This window comes from Triturus cristatus, chromosome 9 (genome assembly GCF_964204655.1).
Source record: "Triturus cristatus chromosome 9, aTriCri1.1, whole genome shotgun sequence".
In the NCBI taxonomy this organism is placed as follows: domain Eukaryota; kingdom Metazoa; phylum Chordata; class Amphibia; order Caudata; family Salamandridae; genus Triturus; species Triturus cristatus.
In genome coordinates this window covers 771,834,074-771,858,514 of record NC_140592.1, presented here as the reverse complement: position 1 = coordinate 771,858,514, position 24,441 = coordinate 771,834,074, and the positions used below count along the sequence as shown (strand labels likewise).

General features: G+C 41.7%; 1 protein-coding gene and 1 long non-coding RNA gene across 3 annotated transcripts in view; one reads left to right on the top strand and one right to left on the bottom strand.

Moving 5' to 3' along the window:
• The window catches only part of SLC35F4 (solute carrier family 35 member F4), a 527,883-nt gene that overhangs the window by 18,133 nt on the left and 485,309 nt on the right, over positions 1 to 24,441 (bottom strand). For both annotated transcript variants that reach the window (XM_085626142.1, XM_085626141.1), the window contains 2 exons: positions 13,356 to 13,548; positions 2,108 to 2,197 (listed from right to left, as the gene is read on the bottom strand). In XM_085626142.1, the coding sequence (XP_085482268.1) occupies positions 2,108 to 2,197; positions 13,356 to 13,548 (283 nt within the window). The remainder of the gene's footprint in view (positions 1 to 2,107; positions 2,198 to 13,355; positions 13,549 to 24,441) is intronic.
• LOC146798821 (uncharacterized) lies at positions 502 to 3,853 on the top strand. Its single transcript, XR_014968770.1, has 2 exons — positions 502 to 560; positions 1,248 to 3,853. It is a non-coding gene; the product is annotated as an uncharacterized LOC146798821 (long non-coding RNA).

Sequence of the window (24,441 nt, the reverse complement as noted above, 5' to 3'; positions counted from 1 at the left end):
GTATATAATGTAACTGTTCTTGCATGGTGCCTTATGGGCTGGCACCTTACCAGTCAGCACGCAACATCAGGAGAATAAGGACAAAATTTGAAAAGAAGGAAAGAAATGGTGTGCATCCCACCCCCACTATTGAAGTTTCACAGATTGCCCGTAGGGGATAGCACCCGCTCGATAAACAGAAAAATTGTTGAATTTGCAACATCATCTACACGTTTGGTGAAAGATCTGGTTCTTCAAAGTCGGTGTTGAATTTTTGTGTGTATTGAACTTTAAATCATCTATGTCGTAAATAACGATAATGGTCTTTTTGAGAATCACCAGTCTGTTGGTATATAGCTATGGATGGGGAGCTCGAGCTCTTCTCAACATATTACATTGCATGATGGGATATGGAGTTTTGCACAAGTGAATATCACTCACGGCGGGAAAATATCGTATGAATGGGCCAATAGGGAGAGAATAGGGCGGGATTATTTGGTTTAATAAGGGAGGAGAAATGCAGCGAATCATTTCTGGCTGCAACAATGACACGGACGGTTAATTTTAAATGCTCCCAGCAGGTATGCGAATACATGCGCTTGCAGTGATAGTTGTCAGTTTAAAGGCTCGCAGTAGTTTGAAAAGATAACGTGTGAATATAACTTTGGGAATTTCTTGTTTCACATTAGTAGGCACCTTCGTTGCTTTAAATGGTGGGCGAAACCGAGTCTATAATTGAATAGTTTTGGATATAGATAGAACGGAATGACGAGGGAGCAAGAAAAGAGCTTGGTTTGCGAGTTCACTAAAGGGTGTAAGGAATGCTAAAAATAGGCCAGGCGAGCTTACTCCTAAGAGCGAAAGTAAATGTGACTACTATTTTGTTTAACTACCTGCGTGAAAGAATGCTAAAAATAGGCCAGGCGAGCTCACCGCTGTGAGCGAAAGTAAATGTTACTACTGTTTTGTTTAACTACCTGCAGGAAGGACAATGTTGGAATAATGATAAGACGATGGCTAATAGGGGAGAGGAGAGCATTTAATGGTGATAGGGGGAGTGTACAGCAGGCAACATTAAGGGAAACATAGGTCTGTTCGGTGGAAGGAGGGTGATTATTCACATTACAATTCATGTTATGTCTTAATGAAGGGATATACGAGTTATATGTCACGTATGGTGGAAATTTTGACAAATTATATATTTATTTAGTATAATATGTCTAAACTAAGAAAACTAAAAGTGATTGTTGTCTTATTGTTATTTATAGTGACCCCCGACGAAGGGCGCTTGAAGCCCGAAATGCATTGGGTATTTCCTGAATAAAACACTGCTTTTTATGAACCTTTGCCTCAGTCGTGTTCACTTAAAGAGGTCAGGATGGACACATTTTGGACATTAGAAATTTGGAAAATTGCAAAGATTCCACGTGTGGAGAAGATACAATATCTAGCTGAATGGGTTAAAAATCAATTGGATTACAACGAATATACTGGAAAAAGAATAAGAATAATGAATGCTAAAGTGGCGCAAGTCAGCAGTGCGTCTGGTTTGGGGCCTATGATAGGTCCCTTCTTATGTAACTGTTCTTGCATGGTGCCTTATGGGCTGGCACCTTACCAGTCAGCACGCAACATCAGGAGAATAAGGACAAAATTTGAAAAGAAGGAAAGAAATGGTGTGCATCCCACCCCCACTATTGAAGTTAAATAAATGAAGGCATGTCCCTGTAATATAGGAGACCATTTAAAAAGACACAGTGAAACTGAGGTTGGATTTTTGAAAATACATTCATGATTTCGCAAATATAGGGAAAATTTAACTCTGCTCAGGAACTTAAGACAGACCAACATTTTGAAATTCTGACATATGTTGTCTTCTATGAGCAAATCCAGACCATGCTCAATATTACCGTTAATTGGGCTTTCGTTAATTGTCTGATAAATGGCTAGAAACCTCTATTATTCCAAGCACATTTCAGTACCCTCTCTTGATAAGCACACAGTAAAATACATTTATTATAAGAAAAACAACTAACGATACTGATTGTAAGCAGTACAAGGACATTATCTGAAAAAGATAGTGATAAAAAAATATTGTGACATGCTTTCAAAATTATTTAGTAGTTACCTGCGTTACCAGGAACACTGAGAACTGTGCCGATCGAAATCAGTATTGGATAGGTAAGCATCACGCCGACATTTATCAATACATTGAAGGCTGGAAAGTAAAACAAGGAAAGAAACTGCTATGATCAATCATCCTGGACAAAAGTAAGGACAGAAGCAACTTTGTGAAGTTATTTCTATTTTACAAAACATCTTTGGTGTTATTTCCCATCTCAAGTGCCATGAACGCCCTTGAAGCAATGGAATTGACCATCATAATGACTGAAACAAATATTACCAGTGCACACAATACAAGGAACCGATTGAGCAGTGATTATATCACTAAACAAACAATAACAAACATAGAGTACAACTGTTATTAGCATAATAAAATGTAAATTTTTAGGTCCAAAAAGATGACCAACAGAGTTATTTATCTTTTGGCGGGCATCCTCCCAGCCTGTTGGCACGGCAGAAGATGAGATACTCTACTATGGTGACAGAGGACGGGCAGCAAAAATTTAAGATCCCCAAAGGATGACAAGTAACTCCAACCATCAACCCTTATTCTCCATCTCAAACTCTGAAAATATTTAGTTCTCCCCATGATCTTCTGGAACTGTTCCTAGACATGCTACTTCCATAACAGGGTGAAGAAGCTGAGTATAGCATAGAAGGTAATTGTGGATTAAAGGAATTCAATGATATTAGGAGAACCTGTTTCTCAGATAATTCACCCACTCCTTACATCCAATTTCATTTGAATTATTGCTTCATAGCAAGAAATTGTAAGGGAGAAGAACTGATAGTGCTATAAAGAGCACAACACTGAACATGACTTAGAAACAGAGATCGTAAGGCGCAGAAAGATCAAATGAAGCACAAGTTCTGGAGTTCACATAAGGAACACATTCTTAAAGAAGGTATGCCGAGTTGTCTTTATGGCCAACGTACACACCTCCCTAATCATGGCAATGCTAGAAAATTACACCGAAACTGCCTGATGTGTGACTGTTAGACCTGGCATGCTTGAAGTAGTGTTTCCTTAAACTATTTGTTTTTTCTCATGGGTTTTGCTGATTCTCTTTTAGTGTCCTTAGGGCTCTGACACTTTCCCACTGTAACTGCAGTGTGAACGTGCGTGTGCCCTTCCTAAACACCTTAGGAAGTGGTGCTTAACTGATGTTTTTAAACATGCCTCAAGCATGCCATTGCGGGCCTTTGTTTGCGAACTTGCTTCTATGAGGATTTTAAACATGTGTCAAGCCTGCCATTGCAGGCCTCTGTATGCACAATTGCACTTATGCTCAGGTTGAACTTTCTAAACCTCTGGCCAATCCTGAGGGGACCTTTCACTACTACTATGGCACTCCTGGGGTAAGTCTTAAGTAGTGAAGCAAGCGATAGGTGAAAGACAGGGCAGGTACACGTGTATTCCCTGACCAGGTAGTGAGGAATACCCATGTGTGTTTTCACTACCTATGAGGCTTGCTCTTACCATAGGTTAACATGGGGAAATGATTGAAATTATTTCAAGCTGCAATAGTAGTACAGTGGAGCATCTTCATAATGTTTCCTATCATTGGAATCACAATGACAAACCCTCTCCTGTGGTAAAGAGGGATTCGTCATTAATATCTTTGAAATGCCACACCTAGAAAGATTGTGAAGCGTTTATTTCTTATGCTGACTACAAGCTGATCGTTCTTCAAACTGAAACTAAATTTTCATTTGCAATTGTCAAGAATTAAAACAGACTGCAATTGTTTGTGTTTTGCAATTTTGTTTTGCAATTTTTTTTGCAATTTTGGATTCATTCTAAATCATTTGGTTTACCGCCCTTCACTTATGAGATATTTTGTATTATAAATAATTGCTGTAGATACATTTGTGTACACTTTATAGTGACATGGTTGTAGTGCACAGGATATGCCTTGATACTGAGCCAGGTTTATTTCTTGTCATATTGAATTAGGTGGCCCGCAGAGCCCCTCATCCAGTGCACACATGATTTTTTTTTTTTTTTAAGTGTGTTAATTGAATTGACTTGTTTAAATTAGATTCTCAGAGTGCACCCTGGCTGCGTATTAACTTTTGTCACATCTAGAAAGTGGGCATTTCTCTGCTCTAAAACTCTTTGGGTGACTTTTAATTTGACTTCAGTCCACACTGGAGGCTGGGGAGATAGCTATAAACTTTGGGTATGCAATTGGAATGACAGGCCTCTGCCATTTGAGGGCCTGGCTGGATAGATTGGAGAAAGAGGTTTTGACACTTGGCCTCTGGGAAGCCAGATCATGGCCTGACTAAAGATTAACATCTGCATTCCACGGCCCCAGGGCAGACAGGACTGAAATGTAGGGAAGACATCTGTGGTTCAAAAGGCAACCCTCTGAACCACCCCCAACTTCAAAGGGACACTACAGTATAACTACTAGTGCGATACTTCAGCAGGGTAGAGATACACTTGTGGGGACATGGGATCGGAAATCCTGGAACTGCATGGGGCACACTTCCAGAGGAATCTGTTGTGCACAAGGAGGATTACTGCCATTGGAAGGGATAGCGCACCCTTCATGATTTGTGACAGGCCTGGACTGACTACCTGCTGCTGTGTGGCACAGTGAAGTGTAATCTACACGGGCTTGTTGGCTTGCCCCATGTTCTTTTGTGGAGGTCTCAGGGACATCAAAGACCTCCTGCGAGGGACCCAGAACATCCACTTCTGACACTTGGAGAGCGGTGCCGTCTTAAGTACCTACATTGTCTGCTGGAACCTAACTGGTAGCGCAGCGAGAGCATGGAACTAAGTATTGTGCGTGGAGACCGGACTGCCCTGTGCGGAGCCCCAAAAGTACTGCCCGCATCTAAGAAGTGTGGCCCCTGCATCTTGGGGCTTCAACACACACAAGTGACTTGTTGGTAGTGAGTGGATTGACTGGTTGTGGGACCCCACGTGGCCCGCTTCATCAATCAAGCCACATCTCCCTTGTGCACCACACGCCGACTACATGCTCATTGCAGGCGGTATCCGATTCACAGGTGCGACCTTTGGAGGTGTGGGTCTACCCCTAGTAGTGCCTCATTCTACCTCATACACACTGCTGAACTTGCACCTGTGTGAGTGACCAGAATTGTCTGGACCGACCCTATCAACATGCACCATACATTGTGCCTCATTTCTAGGGAGGTAGGGACTTTTCAACTCTTTGTTGCATTTGACCAGAATTGTCTGGTGCGACCCGTATCAACGCGCACCAGATGTCGTGCCTCATATTCAGGGAGGTACTGAATTTGCAGCTCTTTGTTGTGTGTGACCGGAATTGTCTGGTGTGCCCCATATGAACGCGCACCACACATTGTGCCTCATTTCCAGGGAGGCACGCAATTGGCAACTCTTTGTTGTGTATGACTGGAATTTTCTGGTGTGACTCAGATCAACATGCACCAGACGTTGTGCCTCATTTCCAGGGAGGTGCGGAGGGGTGAATTTGTGTTCCGTCGTGCCCAGATTGCCTGGGTGCTGCTTTGATCAGCATGCATTTGACGGGGTGCCTCCCCTGCTTCCTCCCCTATTCATGAATTGCTCCTTTTGTGCCCTCAGTGTGGCAGACCATCTGCCCTTGCCTCGCCTGATGACTTTGTGTTGCCAGGTAGTATTGCTAGGACTGGGCCTGGGTGGTGACAGTAATTGACTAGGCTATGGAACACTTCTGAGAGTGATCCGAAGCAGGTCAAGAAACTGCGTGTCCCCGCCTGTGCTCCCTAGAACTGGGGTGCTATCGGCCTAGAATCAGGGTGGGTATCATTTTCTTTATCTCCAGCCCAGGGTAAAGGGTAGTCAGGGTTAGCTGAATGGTGGAGAAGGGTTGGGTCAGGAGGTCTGGATGTGCATTATTAGCTGACCTGCTGGATATCAGTAGCACCACATTACGGTGCTGTGTGCGTGTGTCTGTGTGTGTGCGCACAAGTGTGCTCCATACGGACCTGCCTGATATCCTTTGCACTGTGTGTTGGTGCTGAGTGAGTGCATGGGACTGACTGCCTGTTATTAATTACACAGCACGGTGGTGTTGCTTTACACGTTGATTCCCTGCCAAAAAATACTACATTTTACATTGGTTTTAACCCTTGCTGCCTTGGTCCACTGTGTCGTTTAAAAGTGTTGTAATTATCTGTGTGTACACATTTCTGATATCGTTGTGATCTGGAGTGCACCCTATACCTGTGTGGTATTGAATTATAACATTTGCCAGGGTGGGCCTTGTTCTTACGTTTCACACTCCATAAGGGTGCTTGGGGGTAAAATAGGATCTTTCCCAAGTGTGCATATTACTGATGTCATTTTAACATGGTTGGGCCTAGTACCATTAGTGATATTCCTGAATGGGATTAATGCCCAGAAATACTTGATGTTCATGCTGTGTTAGGTACTGTGTGTTGAATACCATCTTTATTTACATGCACCACTCGTGAAGTCTCTTTTGTGATGCTCAGTGTATTCGTTGTGTGAGAATGCTGTGCCAATGCCTTACACATTGCCTCTGTGATAGACCTGACTGCTCTGTGCCAAGCTACCCAAGGGTAAACGCTGTTTATACAGTGAGTGTAATCACCCAACCCCGGTGTGAGTACTTTGTTCTGCCTGGCCTCAGCCAACCAGAATGTGTCAGTTCCAACAGTGACAGATTGGTCTCAATTCCCTTAAGGAAACAGTTTGCTCACATCGAAAGTAGAGCTGACAATCGGGCCCAGGAAATTTAGACCTTAGAGACATGGCTACAATAGGAACCACTGCTGGTTGTGGTTTTGCAGGTGAATCTACTTAAGGCAGTGCTGCTTCCTTGATTTGTGTTTTCTCCCTTGTTTACAATGCTGATCTGTTCTTTGTATTGTTTCCCATACGTGTTTTGCTCATATTAAATATTTTTCTTCTTACATAATCCTCTGGCTCACTTCTCCGATGTAAATCGCTTATGGGTGTTGATTTTTGGTATACGAGTTAGTAAAACATATGTTATGTGATTTAGATTGTTCATGAGTGAAGGTCACTCTGTTGATTGGGAGCAGGTTTTTGTTGTTGATGTGACCTTTTTGGGTTGCTCCATTGGAGACTTCATTTTCTGTGGTGGGTCTGGTTGTGTAAGTGTGTTTCTTAAGCATCTGAGCTCTCTTTAGAGTTGTGCAAGACTTCTTTCCCTTTTGCTACATGTAAAGCTCACTTTCTGGCTATGGCTTTTGCGATTATATCTGGCTTTGTGTTAACACAATTTTGCCAAATCCGTATTTGGTCTATGGGACCAAAATATAATAATATTACAGATACCAAATGCCTTTCAGAATTAAAACATGGTACACTTTTGTAAAATGTATCTCCCATACCATCTCAGTGCTGTGATCATCATGTGTGGTCTGGTCTTTGCTCTAGATTCCATATTTGCTGGTGGTTTTGATTTGTAATGGGTTATGTGGGAAAAGGTTGGTTCGGTGCAAATAAATTGTGTTCCATCACGGACACTGCTTTGAAGTTATGCGCGCTTATTTTGATGAGTCATATCATCAACAGTGTTTTTGCAGTGATGGTACTCCCCAAGTACCATGCAGTTATTCATATCATCCCAAGGCATGCAACTGGCAGCTTTGGAGAAGATGCTGATTTTACTTTCATTTTTATATATTTGGCAAGTTTAAACTCATTCCAAAATATTTTGGAATTTTCTTCATATTTTCTAATTGTCAGCAAGAGCAGCAGAAATGTGACTCAGTCATAAGTTGTATAGCAAATGTAGAGGTCAAATAGAGGCAAAGGTGCAAGTTCATTGGTGGATAGACAGGCCAGGTAGCGAAGGCAATTACAGGTTGTATGGGATGCAGGGGGACTTGTTGTGGAATATCTGAAAAACCTTAGGGGCTTATTTACAAGCCCCTTGCGCCACTTTTGCGTCACTTTTAACATGGGAAAAGTGACGCAAAAGTGGCGCAAGTGGCTTGTGAATCTGCCCCATAATTTAAAGGCATATTGATTTGATGGAGGGTCCATCCTATACGTGTAGTCAGTACATGTATATGTGATCTGTAGCCAACAAGTACTATAAGAACTGTAATTCCTACCATAGTGACGTTTTTGGCAGTGCCTCATTTTGCTGTCACAAGCTCGCTTCCTGGATCTGTTGCCATGACTGCAGGTGTTTCACAGCCCGCTTTCTAGGTCAGTCTATATGACGCTTTGAATGCAAAGCTGAGGTATGCTCCAACGTTCATTACTTCCCATACAAATTGGCTGAACTCGCCACTGTAAGAAGTGCATTTTATTCTTCTGCGGGATACACATGGCTGCGGGAGCTACAGCCTACACACGTTTGCCTCTTATAACCTCATATGTGTACAGTGTTTCGAAATAGGAAAAATGTGTACAACAACAATGCACACAAAAAATGGACTGTGGAGGCAATGTGGCCTATTGTCTAGAACTCTCGACCTTGGAACAATGAGGAACGGGTTCGAATCCTAGCTCCGCTCAACAGCTTGTGTTTCTGTGCAACCCACATTATCGTCAGGTGCCTAAAAAGGAAAAGTAGTATAACAGAGTCCGGTTCTGTTGTATAGCGCTCTAATACCCGTTGGTGCTATTAAAAACATAAGCCGGAAGTCTTCATTAGAACACCAATAGTCCAGCATCAACACATAAATAATTTGTGTTCTACTACAAAGTAGCAGTGTTGCTGGAGTCATGAAGAACTTGGAATAAGGAAGGAACTGGTTGCTTAATGAGTTGAAATTTGTTTCTAATTTCCTATAACAAATTTGCCTTTTGTAAGTGACACTGCCTAATTACTCAGACTTTGGCTGCAAACCTTATTCCCTACACCACCTGCTCCCGGCTATGCAACCTATAATGCAGCACACATAAGTTTTCAAAGCAGTGGGCATTTGGGGACAGATTTACTAGGACCTCGAGTTGCCTTTGCTGTATGGAAGGCTATTTACTAAGCCATGCAAAGTGGCCTTGCGTGGCTCAGTAAATCCTGAGTAACGCAGGGGTGAGGAGTTGGCCTAACGGCTAGGGCGGTCGACCTCGAATCTGGGTAACTGGGTTCGAGTCTCGGCAATGACGCTGAGCATCCTGTGATTCTGGGCAAATCACTTAATCTCCCCTTGCCTAACAAAAATGAATGTGTCCGAATGTAACACAACTGGTGCTCATGTAAAGCGCTCTGATGCCTTCGGGTCAAGTTTGCGCTATATAAAACTCAGTAAAAAAAACAAGATAGGCAAGGTCGCACACATTGTTGCATTGTGCTCCCAGATTTAAAAAGACGTAATGCTGGGAATGCAACAAAATGATGCACCTTCCCAACAAGTCGTAATGAGGAGAAATATTGTTATTTCCCCTCCTTATTGCCTCTTTGTGCATGTGCTGCATTCTGGCACGCAAGTAGAAAGAGAAAACTGCCTCAAACATTGATTTTGTGAAGGAAGGTGCAGGCAGGTGTCCCTTTCCTGCAAAATAACAATCCTGCCTGTAACACAGGCACCCTTGGAGCATTGTGCACGGGAGCCTGCGTTGGGGCTAGGCAGCACTCAGTGAGCCAGAGCAGGAATGCGTCATATTTTAACAGAACTGGTATATTTCTGCTCTCTCATGCAGCACAGCAAATTGTCTTGCTGTGTTGCGTTGCATGACTACTTTGTAAATCTGTCCCTTGAAGTGCCTCAAAGTAGGCCCTGCTTCTGACACGTCAGAGGTGGACTCTTGTCTACAGCCTGGATAAGATATGTCACGTGGTGGTGCACGCTCCCTAACACTGTATCCAAATGCAGGGTGATTCTTTAAATGTAGAGGGGCATATTACCAAGGGTCGGCGATACAATTATCGCTGCTTTAGCGTCCGTTTTTCGGGCGAAAGCAGCGATAATTATATCGCAATATTTACAAGTACACACTAGCGCATGTTTCCTTGACTTAGCTCACATTTTTCACACGCCTTGCCTCGCATCGATAATGAGATGCAAAGTAGGCGTGGCTGTGAAAACAACATGGGAAAATATCGCGAAGGCAGCTTCGCGATATTAACAACGAGGCGTAGCAATAATTTCAATCGCGCTAACTCTGCCTTAACTCAGGAATTTAAAGACTGTTAAATTACTGACTAAGGCATACCTAACATGGGAGGTGGATTGTGGGGCTAAGGCCACAGGCCCTATCATCAAGCTTATCGCCGTTTTCCATGGAACATCGCTGGAAAACCAGCGATGTTCCATGGAAACCCCTCTATCGCTGGAATATTTATCGCCATAGCACTAAGCGTTGATAATACAGCGCTAGCTTGGCGATATATTCCAGCGATAGCCGTCGATAATTAAAAGCACACTAAGCGCGCTCAGCGATAATTATCGCTGGGGCTTGATAATATGCCCCAGAGTCTTTAAATGGAGTTTGAGAATGAAACCAGTTGAAAATATCTTTTACACAAGTAATAGCAACAAGTATATCTCAACAGTTCTGTATTTTTGGCAATTGTTCTTCGGAAAGGGCGGTAGGTATCTCTGTATTATGGTTGTTTTTTAATCGCAAAGATAATTTTTCACGCATCTTTAGAAACAACAAATGCCGTTTTATTACTAAAAGGTACACTTTTGTATACTATAATGTAAGAATTTAATTTTTTTAATTGAAACAGTTAGGTGAAACTATAAAACTGCCTTCCTAACAAAGAATACGGAAAAATAGAAACATTTGCTCCTCTAACGAACAGCATGAGTGCTATTATCACAAAACGCCTTATTTAGTCAGCACTTGATAATCCAGCATAAGTCTGTGGTAATTAGAAATGTAAAAGTAAGTAAAACTATTTAGGGAGAGAAGATCCTCAAAAGATGAGACAGTAATGAGACTGGTGAGTAAACATGAAAACACAGATGTCATCAAAATGACATATCTGGAGAGGAACAACGCCACCTCTTCCCAGTCTGGTAAGAGCTAATTTGTGGACTGCTCCATCACAGGCAGATTTGCTTTCCACCTCATTAGCAGAGGCAAGTACAGACTGCAGGCATGAGGAGGCATCAGGAGAACCGCTTAGTATATTCAAGGTATCTGTATTTCTCTGCTGTTGTGTAATTGCAGTTGCACTAATCAATGGGGCCCCATGCTTGCTTCTATTGAGTACCGGAAGCTGCTGTTCCAGATTCTGTCTCTTTCATGATGGCAGCTTTGGTAGAGCACGTTTTCAGCCGATACAGTGAGGCAATCAATGCTTATCCCAACATGCACTCATTCATGCAACATGAAAGGTCTGCTGAAGGACCCCATTATGTGTTTCTGATGGGGCCGGTAATGGATTTCGAGGTCCCGTCAGTTATATGTCAAAAGCTGGAACACTTTATAATATTACCTCTCACATACCATCTAAGGCAAAATATTTAAGGTTAATGAAAATTGACTAAATCAAGTTCACCTGGAGCCTCTGGTTGGTGAAAACAGTCGACATATCTGAGTGAATCTCTAGAGGAGAATGAGGAATTACAAGAGGAATCAGGGATAGTATTACAGATTCACCCAGTACTTCCTAATTTCTAAGTAGAAACTAAGGGTCCAATTCACAAAGGTTTTAACGTGTAGTAAAGTTGAGACTGCAGAGTCTCCCCACTAGGGGTGGAATCTCCACATTGCAGTTCTCAGTGTGGAGATTCTGCCCCAAGTGCAGAGGCTCAGCAGCCATAAATTTACTACAAGTACATACCTTTGTTAATCAGGCCCAATGTGTTCTCCTTCTTATCTTTGAGAACTCCATACACCTGGAGATATTGGTACCCTCGATATCGGAACTATGGAACTGGAGTTAGAGGAGAAAATCTAGGGCACTCAGAATGAGCTCCTATGTTGGAAAACACTTTATCGTGAAACCCTGCACACATTCACTTGCCATAGTTCTTTATATTCACCTGTTCAACTTCTCTTGCATTTCCAAACTAAATTAGACAACTACATCCTCAACAGTTCTTTCAATCATTCCCCATCTGGAAGTTCCTGTGGTACTATACCTTCATTTGGATGATCCAGTACTTTCTAAACAAGATCTCTGATAGTTTGGCCACCGGTAATTTTTCAAACTTCTCGCAAATGTTGCGGAATTCTATGCTGGCCTGATTCAAGCATCGTGCTGAATGCATTCTTCTGCAGGAGTAGAGTGAACTTAGACCTTCCCTCTCTTGTGACTTATGTTTACAACTACTACTACAGACCTTCCCTCTCTTGTCACTTATGTGTACAACTACTACTACAGGAATAACAATAAACCAATGAGGTTCAACACTACTGAATACAGTGCATGAATTTACTGAGACAATATTTAACTCTGCAGAAGTGAGGTAAGATTAGTTATTGGAGTTTATAATGCACTGTTTACTTAATCTAGGCCAGGCATTACCATGCACATCTGAACTTTCATCAAGGCAATTATCTCATCAGGTGGCTTTTACAGCATCCGGATTGACATCCTGAGGCATCTCATCTAGCATCCGCAGTGACAAACTGTATGGTGTTCACAGAGGTGTCTTCTATCCATCCCATCGGTAATACTCACAGGCATAGCAACTTCCTTCCTGTGAAGCAGGTTCAATTATGTCTTGTCTAGGTGCGTAACTGCATCCTGCCTGGCTTCCTGGCTAGAGTCTATGCCCAGGGGCGTAACACAGGCCACCGCAGCCCACGTGGGAGCTCAGGATTAAATCCGGAGGGGGGGCCCCGTCTGTGTACCTTGCAGGGGGGCCCCTTCACCTTTTGTTACGCCACTGTCTATGCCAACAATTGCTTCCAGACTTGAACAGATCCATTGTTTGAAGAACCTCTAATTCAATTCTAGATATTTCAAAGTTCCATGGAGGGCCCCCAGTTTGTATTGAATGTCTCTTAGTCGCCAGATATTTTTAAAGCTCTCTTTTTCATGGATCATGCAGTCTTGACTTCATATCAATGTTAGCTCACTGAATGCATTGACCTTTATCACAATTGTTTCCCAAACTGCGTTTATCGTGAGGCCATTGGGGTATTCCCTCTTTGACGAATACTTTCAGAGCCTGGTCAGAAAATTACTTTTGCATATCTTGTTGGAACTGTCACAAAATCTCAAAGGACAAATTGGGAAAATTTTAAACTAACATTTCCATACACAATTTGTGACACATATATCTGACAGAATGTGTAACAACCTTATTTGGTGATTACTCGAGTTTCAAATACACATCAGATCAAAACTTGCACTACATACCTAACCATAGTCCAGCCATTCCACAGAGGTAGCCCCATGGCAGTGTTGAGAATGAAGACCAGTACTCCACTTTGGTAAAATACAGAATTATTGGTGTGCAGGAAATGAAAATTAAATTAAAGAAACCCAAAGTTGAAAAAAAGTGTGCTGCTTCACCAAAGTTTGCAGTCCCAAGAAACATTTTGAATAAAACCTATAACAGAAACAAAAACATACAGCGTTGTCATAATTGCTACTTTTACCAAAGGGGTGTAAACTGTTTTAGCAAGATTACTTATCCTGGAAAGGAGATCTCTAAATACAACAAAAGAGAGATTTTGGCAACATATTAATGACTAATACTAACTTTAGCTTCACTAATGTCTTCTCATTCCAACACCATTTCTCAGTTGGATCAAAAATGACACTGCATATTCTCACTAAGAAGGGAGCCACCCCTGACTCATTTTTTTTATTTTAAACACAAACAAGCACATCATAATTTAGCTTCAAAAGTATATCACCTGACCCCCAAACATCTTCTTCATTTAGACTTCATCAGGTCTCCAACATGTTGAAGAAATGTATCTTATTGATTCCAAAATATCAAACTAGTGCCTCCTAAAAGTCATACATTTCACTCATACGTTTACCCATCCCATTTTCCTAGGAGATACACTTACTTTTAATGTTATGTAAAGCATTTGCCCCTGAAAATATATTGTCTGAGATGTACTCACTAAAAGCCTCCAATGTAAACATCTTGGTTGTGATGAAAGCATCACATGACCAAGTCACTGGTCTGAGATGTCCTCAGTAAAAACCTCTAACCTAAACATCTAATATTGTGAAGTCTGTTTGCTCTACTGCTGCAGTTGGAATGAAGTTTGGTTGGATCCCTGGAGTAGCAAACACATTGGGGCAGGTTTACTATTTTTTCACGTGCAGTGGTGCAAGGGTCCTGCATTACAGGAAGAGCTATTTTTGTCTGCAGGATACCTTCTTGCACCATAACAATACTGAAAGTCATTTTCCTCTTTGAAGCACACATACAAAGACAAAGTACTGAGGAGAAATAAAGATTATTCTCCTTGTTACGCCTAGCTTGGGGAGGAGCACCATTTTGAAGCAATCCCAGGTTTACAGACCTTTGTAAATCTGTGCTCGTGTCGAAAACCATGGGTGGATGCCAGGGGACGTCCATACTCCACTCATGGAATGCCTCCCTGCTGCAAGGTAACGCAAGGAAGCGATATGCCCTGCCTTGCGTTACTGTGTATTTACTAAACCATGCAGAGCCACCCAAGATGTCTTTGAGTGTCATAGTAAATCCCACTAAAGGACTTGCCTTGCTACGACTTGTGTCACGCAAGTGCTTAGCAAGCCGTTAGTAAATCTGGCCCATTATATTTTTAGTTCTTGAGCCTGCTTTGGGTTACATGCAAATTAGGGTTTGAGTCTGTAAGAGGAGAGATGCCCCCATATTAAATGCCGTAGCTTCTTTGGTCCCACTGCCTGCTGCGGTCATCCAGATACCTAGCACCAAAAAGCATTACATTACCCCTAAACATACAATTAGGATTAGTAACTTGCTGTATGATGATCTATAAAAAATGATTTTTATTGTTTTTAATTTCATCAAAACGATAACCATAGGCCATATTACATTATGAGACCACTTTCCTGATTGGCGCTGGTTGCACCTTTCAAACGGTGTGGCCAACGCTAACCAGGACAATTTGCAGGATTATAGAGAATGCTCTGCCCCCATGGCAGCTGCGAACGTGCACTGTCCAGGGGGTGGTGCATTCAGGTGAAAAACGGAGCGGCTGCTTTGAAGGCGCTCCGTGTTTCACAGTGTAGGCAGCAACCCTGCACTTTGAAGGGGCATTAGAGTTAGAGATCCCTTGGCAGGCAAGTGCAGTGAGTGACTGCACATGCCTGCAAGGGATTTCTGGGGGGTCCCTGGGACCCCCTTCACCATTGCAGAGCAGGGCGGGACTGGGAACCAAAACCAGCCCTGGAAAAGTGCTCGGCCGGCCTCCCGGGGCTTGGGGGTGCTGCCGAGCTCCTTGCCAGGGCCGGTTTTCGGCCGATTTTGTGACAGGGCCGATTATGCAGCTATGCTGCAAAAACAGCCCTGTAACAAAAACGGCCCCCAAGGGCCCAAAACCGGCTCCCACCCATGCGGCACACCGGGGGATTGCCCGGTGCCTGCTACGGCCAGTCCGGCCCTGCTGCAGAGGGCTGCTATCAGGGAGCGCACTGACTGTCAGTGTGCCTCCTGACAGATTCTTTGCCTCTGTGCTCGAGTCTGTGATACGGTGCGAGCGCAAAGGCAAAGGGATTCCCTCATCTTGCGCTATCGGTATGACAGAAGGCGACGCAAAAGCATCTGTGGCCCTTCTGTAATACTACAGTGCCCCGGGCGGGGCAAAGCAGTTGCAATAGCTTGTTGCGCCCCCAGGGCACTCTGTTAATATGGCTCCAGGAGGTTAAAATCAATGAACTAAACAAAAAGTGCAGCCCACAAGTGCATAGGCTGTTCCAGAGATGCACTGTATCAGTGTATAGCACAGCATGTAATCATCTTGGGCCTGGTACAAAAAGGACGTTCTGTAAGCAGGCGTGAAATTCTTTTGACTTACTCAAGGCATACTTCAAGTAGGTAGTAATCCATTTACTACAGTCACCAGACACATTAACAGAACATGCTTAAAATAGTACAGTACCATAGTGGCTAAAGCCAGCCCTAACCACTTACAGATAGCATATTAATGGGTGAAACATAGCTAGTCAACCTATTTGATATAAATACATCAATAAAGCATACTTATTTTGTTAGCAACTGCACTCATTCTTAACAATATTTATAAACTTTTTAAAGTGCTAGCCTTTGTCATTTATCAAAGTATTGAGTAAAGATTATCAGAAAAAATAAATTAGTACCCGCTGGTCAACAGCCCGTTCCACTCCTCGCTCTTACAAATTTACATTTTTTTTCTGGCGACTAGCATCATAAATCGTTGTAAAATAATAAGTGGCGATTTCTCAGAAGCCCGCAGCTAGCGCTGACTATTGTAAGGATTGCTGAATACCAAAGCTATGCAGTCTTGATTCCACCTCATACCGCTTTCTTACACCAGCATACACTCCCTGTCAATTAAATTCACTTTTGCAGATTCTTTTCCATCCCTGTTTTCTCTATTTGTCACAGTTTTCAGTCTTTCTTTTCCTCGTCTTATGTTTTTTCTCTCACTTCTGAGTCATACTCTAACAAGGAAAAGTAAGTGCCGGTCACCAAAAAGGAGAGCTGGTGGGGCCCACCTGCAACCACCGGCTCAAATTAAACTCTGCATGCAACTTGTATTCCCTTTTAGCAAACTCCAGTGGCTGAAATGACAGAGCAACAACCAGCCTCATTAAACATCAGGCGAAGGAATTACATTTGTTGCTGTTATAACTGGCACAAATCCAAAGAATATTGTTAATCTTTCAAAGACTGACCCACAAAGGCTGCATTGTTGATTTTTTGAGGGTATGCAACCCTCCTGCCACAGTGCATTTCACTGCATGGACTGCACCGTGTACATGAACAAAAAAAAACAAAGGGCGAAAGGGAAGGCCCAGGGTTATGGAGAAGAACACCCCACCTACGTAAAAAAAAGAAATCCAGAAGGTACATGGGGCATCCTCATAAGAACACAATAAAAGTTGTTCCACCAATAACAAAAAAGAGTAGCTGCTCTTCCAAGAAGGATTGTAACCATAAATAAAATATACAGGAGGTGAGCAGGACTTATTTACCAAATTGCATCTCACCACAGGGATAACATCCACATGTAGAGTACATCAGTTTGTTCCCATTGTGACATTTCTGCAAATCTTTTTAAGTGAAGTCAGACACTGCATGTCCCTTGAAAATGTAATATCAGAGGAATTAAATTACCAAAATCGTAAAAAATGTACCTCGCCTTTTGCTGTCAGATTGATGTCTAGCTACAGCTGCCTAATCATGGAACAGGTTCTGATGAACGACAAGGCATTTTAAGTACGATTCGTTCCAGGTGAATCACATGAGAAGCCTCCATCTTTCATTAGGGTTTTATATTGTAGCTCACTCAATAGAGCCATACCAGCCGGGAGAATAAAAATTGCTACAGTGCAAAAACACCAGGGACAGAGAAAATAAAGGAATAGCATTGACTATGTCTCCACTTATTTCTGTTTTAATGTTTTCTCACCTGCCTTTTCACATTGCATTCAGAAAAGTAGGATTTGGTGGTCTATTGTACAAAAAGGGGTTCCCCTGTTATTTGATACGATCCTAAATCAGGGCATAAACAACAATTGAAATTAAAGATTACTTAGGTAACTAATGAAACATTGGGCAAGTGAACATATTAACAAATACAGAACCCAGATCAAAGTGTAATATGAAATTAATTTATTAGAAACAAAAAGACTAAGAATTTGTACACATAGTAACTATACTTTACATAAATACATCATTCAAAGAAGCAATCATTTTAATTTTTGTAAATATTTATACAAAAACAGTCCATTCTGCCATCAAAAGTGTAAATAAAGCAAACCTAGTTAACCACTCATACCTCTGCATTCATCCTTCTATTGTTCATATATGATTGTTCAATCATTTCATAAGAAAAACAAAGTCTATGACAGATATCTGTTGTCATACACGTTGCTCAAATTCTAAATCCACATTTGTTGGTCTAAGCAGTGTTCTTTGACTGAAAGTTTGGAACTCTGTCCCAGGATAGATAGAAAGTATACAAGACAATGTGAAATTCAGAAAGGTAGCAAAGGTCTAAGCAGTGTTCTTTGTGCAGATGACAAAGTTTGGAACTCTGTCCCAGGATAGATAGAAAGTATACAAGACAATGTGAAATTCAGAAAGGTAGCAAAGATCTTTTTTTAAGAATATAGACTTAACCTAGTTTATTTGTTTCACAAAACCTTACAACTTCAAAGGCAGAACCGAACACATGGAACACGTAATTAACCAGTGAGTAACAGTGTTGCACCTCCACCAAGCCCCCCACCATTAGCCACGTGGTGTGCAGTATGGCAGTCTGCAAACAGTGCAGACTGTCTGCAGCAGGTCCAGAGACTGAGGTCGCCAGTGCACTCTGCAGAACAGGGCAGCAATGCAGGCTGCCTTACAGGTCTTGAAATTTGTGGTCATGTCTGGCATCCTTCCATACCGGCTTGCTCAGACCTCAGATCTGACCGCTATGTGCGTACAGTTTCTTTGGTGCTAACTATAATCCATGTTAATGGTATTTCCCAAGAGATTCGGCATCCTTCGACTATTTGGGATGAAGTTATTCACTGAAACAGATGCTATTCAGTCATTTTGCTCTATAACAGGAAGGCCCACACAGCAAACCACTGAGAAAGGTGTGAACATTCGCACTGCCACAGCTTTTTCTGCCAACAGCACTAAACATGCTAGGACCAGGATGCCCCAATTTTTAATTTCACCTTTCTGTTTATAAGCCTGGGCATGACATTCCCAGATTGCTTAATGATGTCAGCTGAAAACAGGGAATGGCCCAAGGTCACCTTCATTATGATCAGTTTACAGCCGAGTGTGTGCTCTTCAATGGCGTTATGAGTCCTGGTTTCTGCACCCCAGGTCTGCAGGGACTGGGTTCTTAACCCAAGGGTCCAGGGATGTTGTTCAGTGCACAAACACTGAGGTAGGAAGACCAGTTTAAGGGCAGTCTCAAACAACCCACCGAGCATTCCTGTGAGGGCAGTGGTTGTGTTGTCTGGGTTACTAACAGTCTCATAAAGGGTTCAGTGACACAGTGATAATTCAAACTCAATTTCGTTCTTAAAACAGCACACTCAAGCATTGCATTAAGAATAACTCTGTATATTTTTAGAGTTTATTTCAACAGCCTTCTTCTGTTGCCTAGTACATGAATAATAACCACACAGAATACAATTAAAATAGTACTTGTGCATGCTGCCAACAGCGAGATTAAAATGAAAAGTTCTAAAAAAAAATTAGAATGTTCCAATCATCCTCCTACCCTAGTGCTACTTTTATACACTACACCATGAGTGCATGGAATAGCTAACTTGCCTCTACAGCTTCTTGATGGCCCAATTTTCAAATACATGTATGACCCTAAAACCAGATTTGATTAGCGAAATATCCAATTTTCCAAAGAGAATTCCAGCATTGGTGGAACACTCTGCAATGTCCTAGAATTAACTCTTTTAAGAGTGTGATTTCCACTTCTCAGAAAAAATGCTTGTTTTAAGATTACTTAAGCAAGTGGTGTGAGGCATCACATAATCTACTCACCCAGGTTCCATGTATTATTCTCAGATTGATTAATCATGGGTTGCTTAAGCTCAGGATCCAATTTTTTATATAATTTTTTCGATTAATTTCAGGAAATCCAATATAAATTCCGAATTCCTTATTGCTTTCATTGCTTTCCTTAATTTCTTTTTTTAAACTTTTTTATGCCATTACTGTTAATACAATTAATATTTTTTTTAAATTGTTTCTATTTTCTTTTTAAGTATGGGTGGCGTGTGCAGCCCCTCCTTTAATTTTTAAGTGTGGCCTTTCATTTTTTTTATCCTTAACCCTTCCCTTATGTTATATTCTACCTTTAACTTATTCCTTGCACTTAAACCACTGTACTAAGCTGTTCTTTCCCATTTTTTTTATAACCAAAAAGATGTGGTGCAGCGTAAAACTGTCCACTCTTTACACATCACTAAAACCTAAATGCAAATTATACTTGATACACCAGATGAACAAGCACTTTACACATGAATCCTACGTATAAAAAGTATTTATGCACACATTACGTTTGACGCTGCTGTTGCAGGAGAATATTTACTGTAGAATTTATAGTTCTCGTATAGAATGTTTACTAATGTCTAAATAAATACTTTTGAATGTTTAACTTAGGACCTGTCTTTACTAAATAAGAGATGCATTTAATAAAATAATCTAGAAATAATTATTTGATGTTGATAGATAAAGTAACTGACATGCAATAATAAAACAAATATGCTACATTGCAACTAAATGGATTTACAGTTATAGCATATGCTACAATGCAAAGATGAAATTTTGGAATGTGTAATTCTTCCAAATACCATCCTATTTACTTCACTGCTGAAACATTAAGCCTGATTCCTATATGTGTGCTATATTGTCTTTGTAATTGTTAGGGATATCGTTCTTATCTCTCAAGGATCCTTATATGTGTGCTATCTTAGTACAGGTTAAACAATACAAATTATTAAATGTATACATTAATGTTACATGTATGTATTTTCAACATAGTTCTCATCTAAACCTACTACTGTGCAGTTTGATTGCTTATTGTGAGATCTATCCAATATGAGCGAAAAGTACTAAAGAAATATTATATTCGTATATGTTTAAATGTGCACACACATATTAAATGTGCAACGTTGATTTAATGTCTTAAGTTAGCATTTACTCAAAAGGCCGCTTATTTCATTGTATTTCATTTAATAATTTACTGTTCTCCCATATTCTGCTGACTTGCTTTTCTTGCAGGTGTTCTCTCGTACCTGTAAATAGACACATTTCTTGTAACAGCAATAGATACGTGTCTGGGAAAGGAATTTGACTACGAGCACATGTGAAACCTGTGGACAAACAAAAGACTATTGTGCTCTAGCCTGAGTGTGTGACCAAGACAGTGTTCCCATGTCCAGTGTGGGATTTTTCTCTACATTTGCATTGTGCAACATGTGAATCCACCTCGCCATTGAAACAAAAACAATGGACTTCTATTGATGATGCAACCAAAAAGGTGTCACCCAAGAACTTGTGGAATATAACCTATTGACAACTGTGAACCCTCTTCAGAACTCTCTTGGAATGCTGCTGAACCTTCCCTTGCTGATTCTTTGCAAACTTCTTTGCTGAACCCTATGCAGAGTTTCCCTTGGACTCCTATCTGAACCCCTTCCATGATACACCCTATCTAGTTGAGCAGATTGTATGATATCTGTTCCTCAGTGATACTTTGGACTTTGTTTTTGTCCTCATTCACCTCTGACCACATTGACAAATCCAGGGGCCAGTACCCACAATGTGCCCTAAGAGCAGGTATGAGATTTCTTCTCCCTGCATGCACATCTACGTACGGGAAAGGTACAATCCCAAACGGGTAGGGTCACTCTCAAATTTGGTAAGATGGCATTTAAGGGTGGGAAGCCGATCGCAGTCCAGAGAGATCCAAAGAGATATTATCATAGGGCAGTTTTTATTATCGAGGGAGCCCTGATCAGTTTGCATCCGCCTCCATATTTAACCATCTCAATAAAAAGTGCCAAAGGGCTTTCTTACTCTTAGATTGAATCTCTTTCAAATCTAATGTGGATGTTGAAATAACAGAGTCTAACCAGTCAGAGTGTTGGGGAGGAAAACATTCCACCCATCTTCGACAGATTTCCCCTCTTGCAGGATGGCGGAACAACTGTATGGCATAAAAAAGGAATGCTCTTGCCGGGCTTGTAACTTCATTAGAGATTACAAAAATTATCACTGTGAGGCTTACCTTGACTTGGAATCCAAGAATATTCAAGATGGTTTCACCAACCTTAAGCCAGAAATCAAGGATAGTTGGACACTCCTGGAACATGTGTATGTCTGAAGCTCTCTCCAAACCGCATTTCTTACATATTACAGGAGGTCCTTTCTTCATCTTTGATAACCTTTGGGGAGTTAGGTGGGCCCTGTGGATTGTAAAAAGATTGTTCCTCCTTAACCATGCCAGTTTAACTGTAAGGAACAAGGTGCCCAGTGATACTTGCCAGAGTTGTTCCCAAGGCTCTCCCGGCAGACAGCCCCTCCACAGATCTTCTGCAAGCCTTAAGTCCCCATCTATTGCCTCTTCAATTATCCATTACCATACGGAAACCTCTGAGGCTTTTCCACCAGAGGTTTGTCTAAAAACTTTCCTACGCCAATTGGAGATTTCAGGTTCTGAGCCCAACTTTTTAGTTGGATATATTTAATTTTGGAGATACCCCCCTTCAGGATAGCGTGTAGCGTTGACCAGGGTAGAATTGTAAGCTCCTGAGCTAGGTCTCCCCAAACGCTAAGTCCGGTCTCCCTTAGTGGCTGCGCTAGTTTGTCCTTTAGACAGTCCAGTGTTCTGGGAGAGTCCCAGAGGGGGGCATGGCTGGAAAATAGCTAAGACACGTCAACCGTCTGATGTTTGCCCATGTTCTGGGTATTGCCTGTAACTCCTTTAACCTTATCTTTTTAAAGAACGTAGGATCTCCGTACTTAAACATAAAACCATCTTGGACTAGGTTTGCTCCCCACAACATTGCTGAAAACGCAGCCCCTACTCCAAGCGTAATACTGTAAGTCCGGAAGGGACAATCCTCCCTTCTCCCTCCTGTGTCTCAGCTTCTTCCAGGCAATTCTGGTTCTTTTGTAGGCCCAAATAAAGGATTTTATAGCCTACTGGAGTTTATCTATGGAAGACTTGCCAAAATATAGTGGTATTGCATTAAAGAAGAAGGTGATTTTAGGGAGTATTATCATTTTAACCATGTTCAGCCTCCCAAATATTGACAAGGGGAGATGAACCCAGGTCTTCGTGAGACGCGAACACTCTCTTATTACATTAGACAAGTTAGCCTCTGTGATTTTTTCGATGTCCTGCACTATTTTCACCCCAAGATATTTCATCTCTCTTTCGGTCCGATGATGGCTCTCCTTTAAATTCCATGACATAAACTCGGTTTTCCCTGCGTTGACCTCATACCCTGATATCCTACTGAAATACTCAGCTTGTTTTATACCGGCTGGCAGGGCAGTTGAGATATCAGAGGAGAAAACCAGTATGTCATCAGCAAAAATGGGCAACTTTTCTCTCCCACTCTTGATGCCTAAATTGTGAAATACTTGCCTCATCTCTAAGCTTCTGAGCAAATGGCTCGATGTACAAATTAAAAAGGAGAGGGGATAGGGGGCAACCCTGTCTGGTGCCACTAGTTATTTTAAAAGACTTAGTTAAATTACCATTAACCAACAGTTTTGCAGATGGATCTTGATATATCAATTGAATGGCTCTATGAAAGTAATTTGTTTTTTTTTCGTGGCCTTCCTATGCGACAATCCAAAAAGGTGTTTGTTACGGTGCGTACTGGGTTTAGAGAACATAATATACACTCGGATCCTACCGGCTGTTCCCTTGCACTGATACACCTACTTTCAACATTTATCTCGAGGTAATGAGGATTCCCCCACATACCTTCCTTTGGATTAGAATGTCTTAATCATTGGACCGTTTTAATCCTCTATTGCCTAACTGGGTTTGAATCGTATCTAACAAGAGGTTCCCACATACTAGCTCTCTTCTCAGAGGCATTTATACAATCTAATCTGCCGAATCGTCTGGCAGTCTTTAGCCAAGCTAACCAAGACGGTGGACTACTAGCTATCCAATTAATACAAATTTCCCTGATGATTAAAATTAATAACAGCTATGAAAGTTCTTGCTAATATTATATTTCTCCAATACTACTGCCAGTTCACTCTATCAAAAGCCTTTTTGGCATCTAGAGTCATGACTGGTAAGGGGAGCGAGTGTGTTGTGGCTAGATCTATTGTGCCAATAAGATCATATGTAAGCTCAGACAGATTTTTACCCTTGACAAACCCCTTTTGGTCAAGGTGTAGCATATCGCATGCTACTATACCTAGCCTGTCCGCTTGGATTTTGGTGAATATCTTATAGTCCGTGTTGAGCAGCGAAATGGGTCTGTATGACCCACAACTTGCTGGGTTATTCCCTGGCTTTAATATTAAAATAATTGTCGCCTCACCACAAGAGCCAGGTACATTTTTCCCATCGCTTTAGATCTCACTGAAAAGCCGGGTCATAACTGTGATTAAAACATCACCCATGCTTTTGTAGAGCGCAATTGGCAGACCATCTGAGCCTGCCACCTTGCCCCCTTTGCTTGAAAGTATAGCTCCCTTAACCTCCTCCTGGGTAATATCCTGCTCTAGGAGATGCTGTTGCGATGTATCTAAAGGGTTAAGAGTATTCGC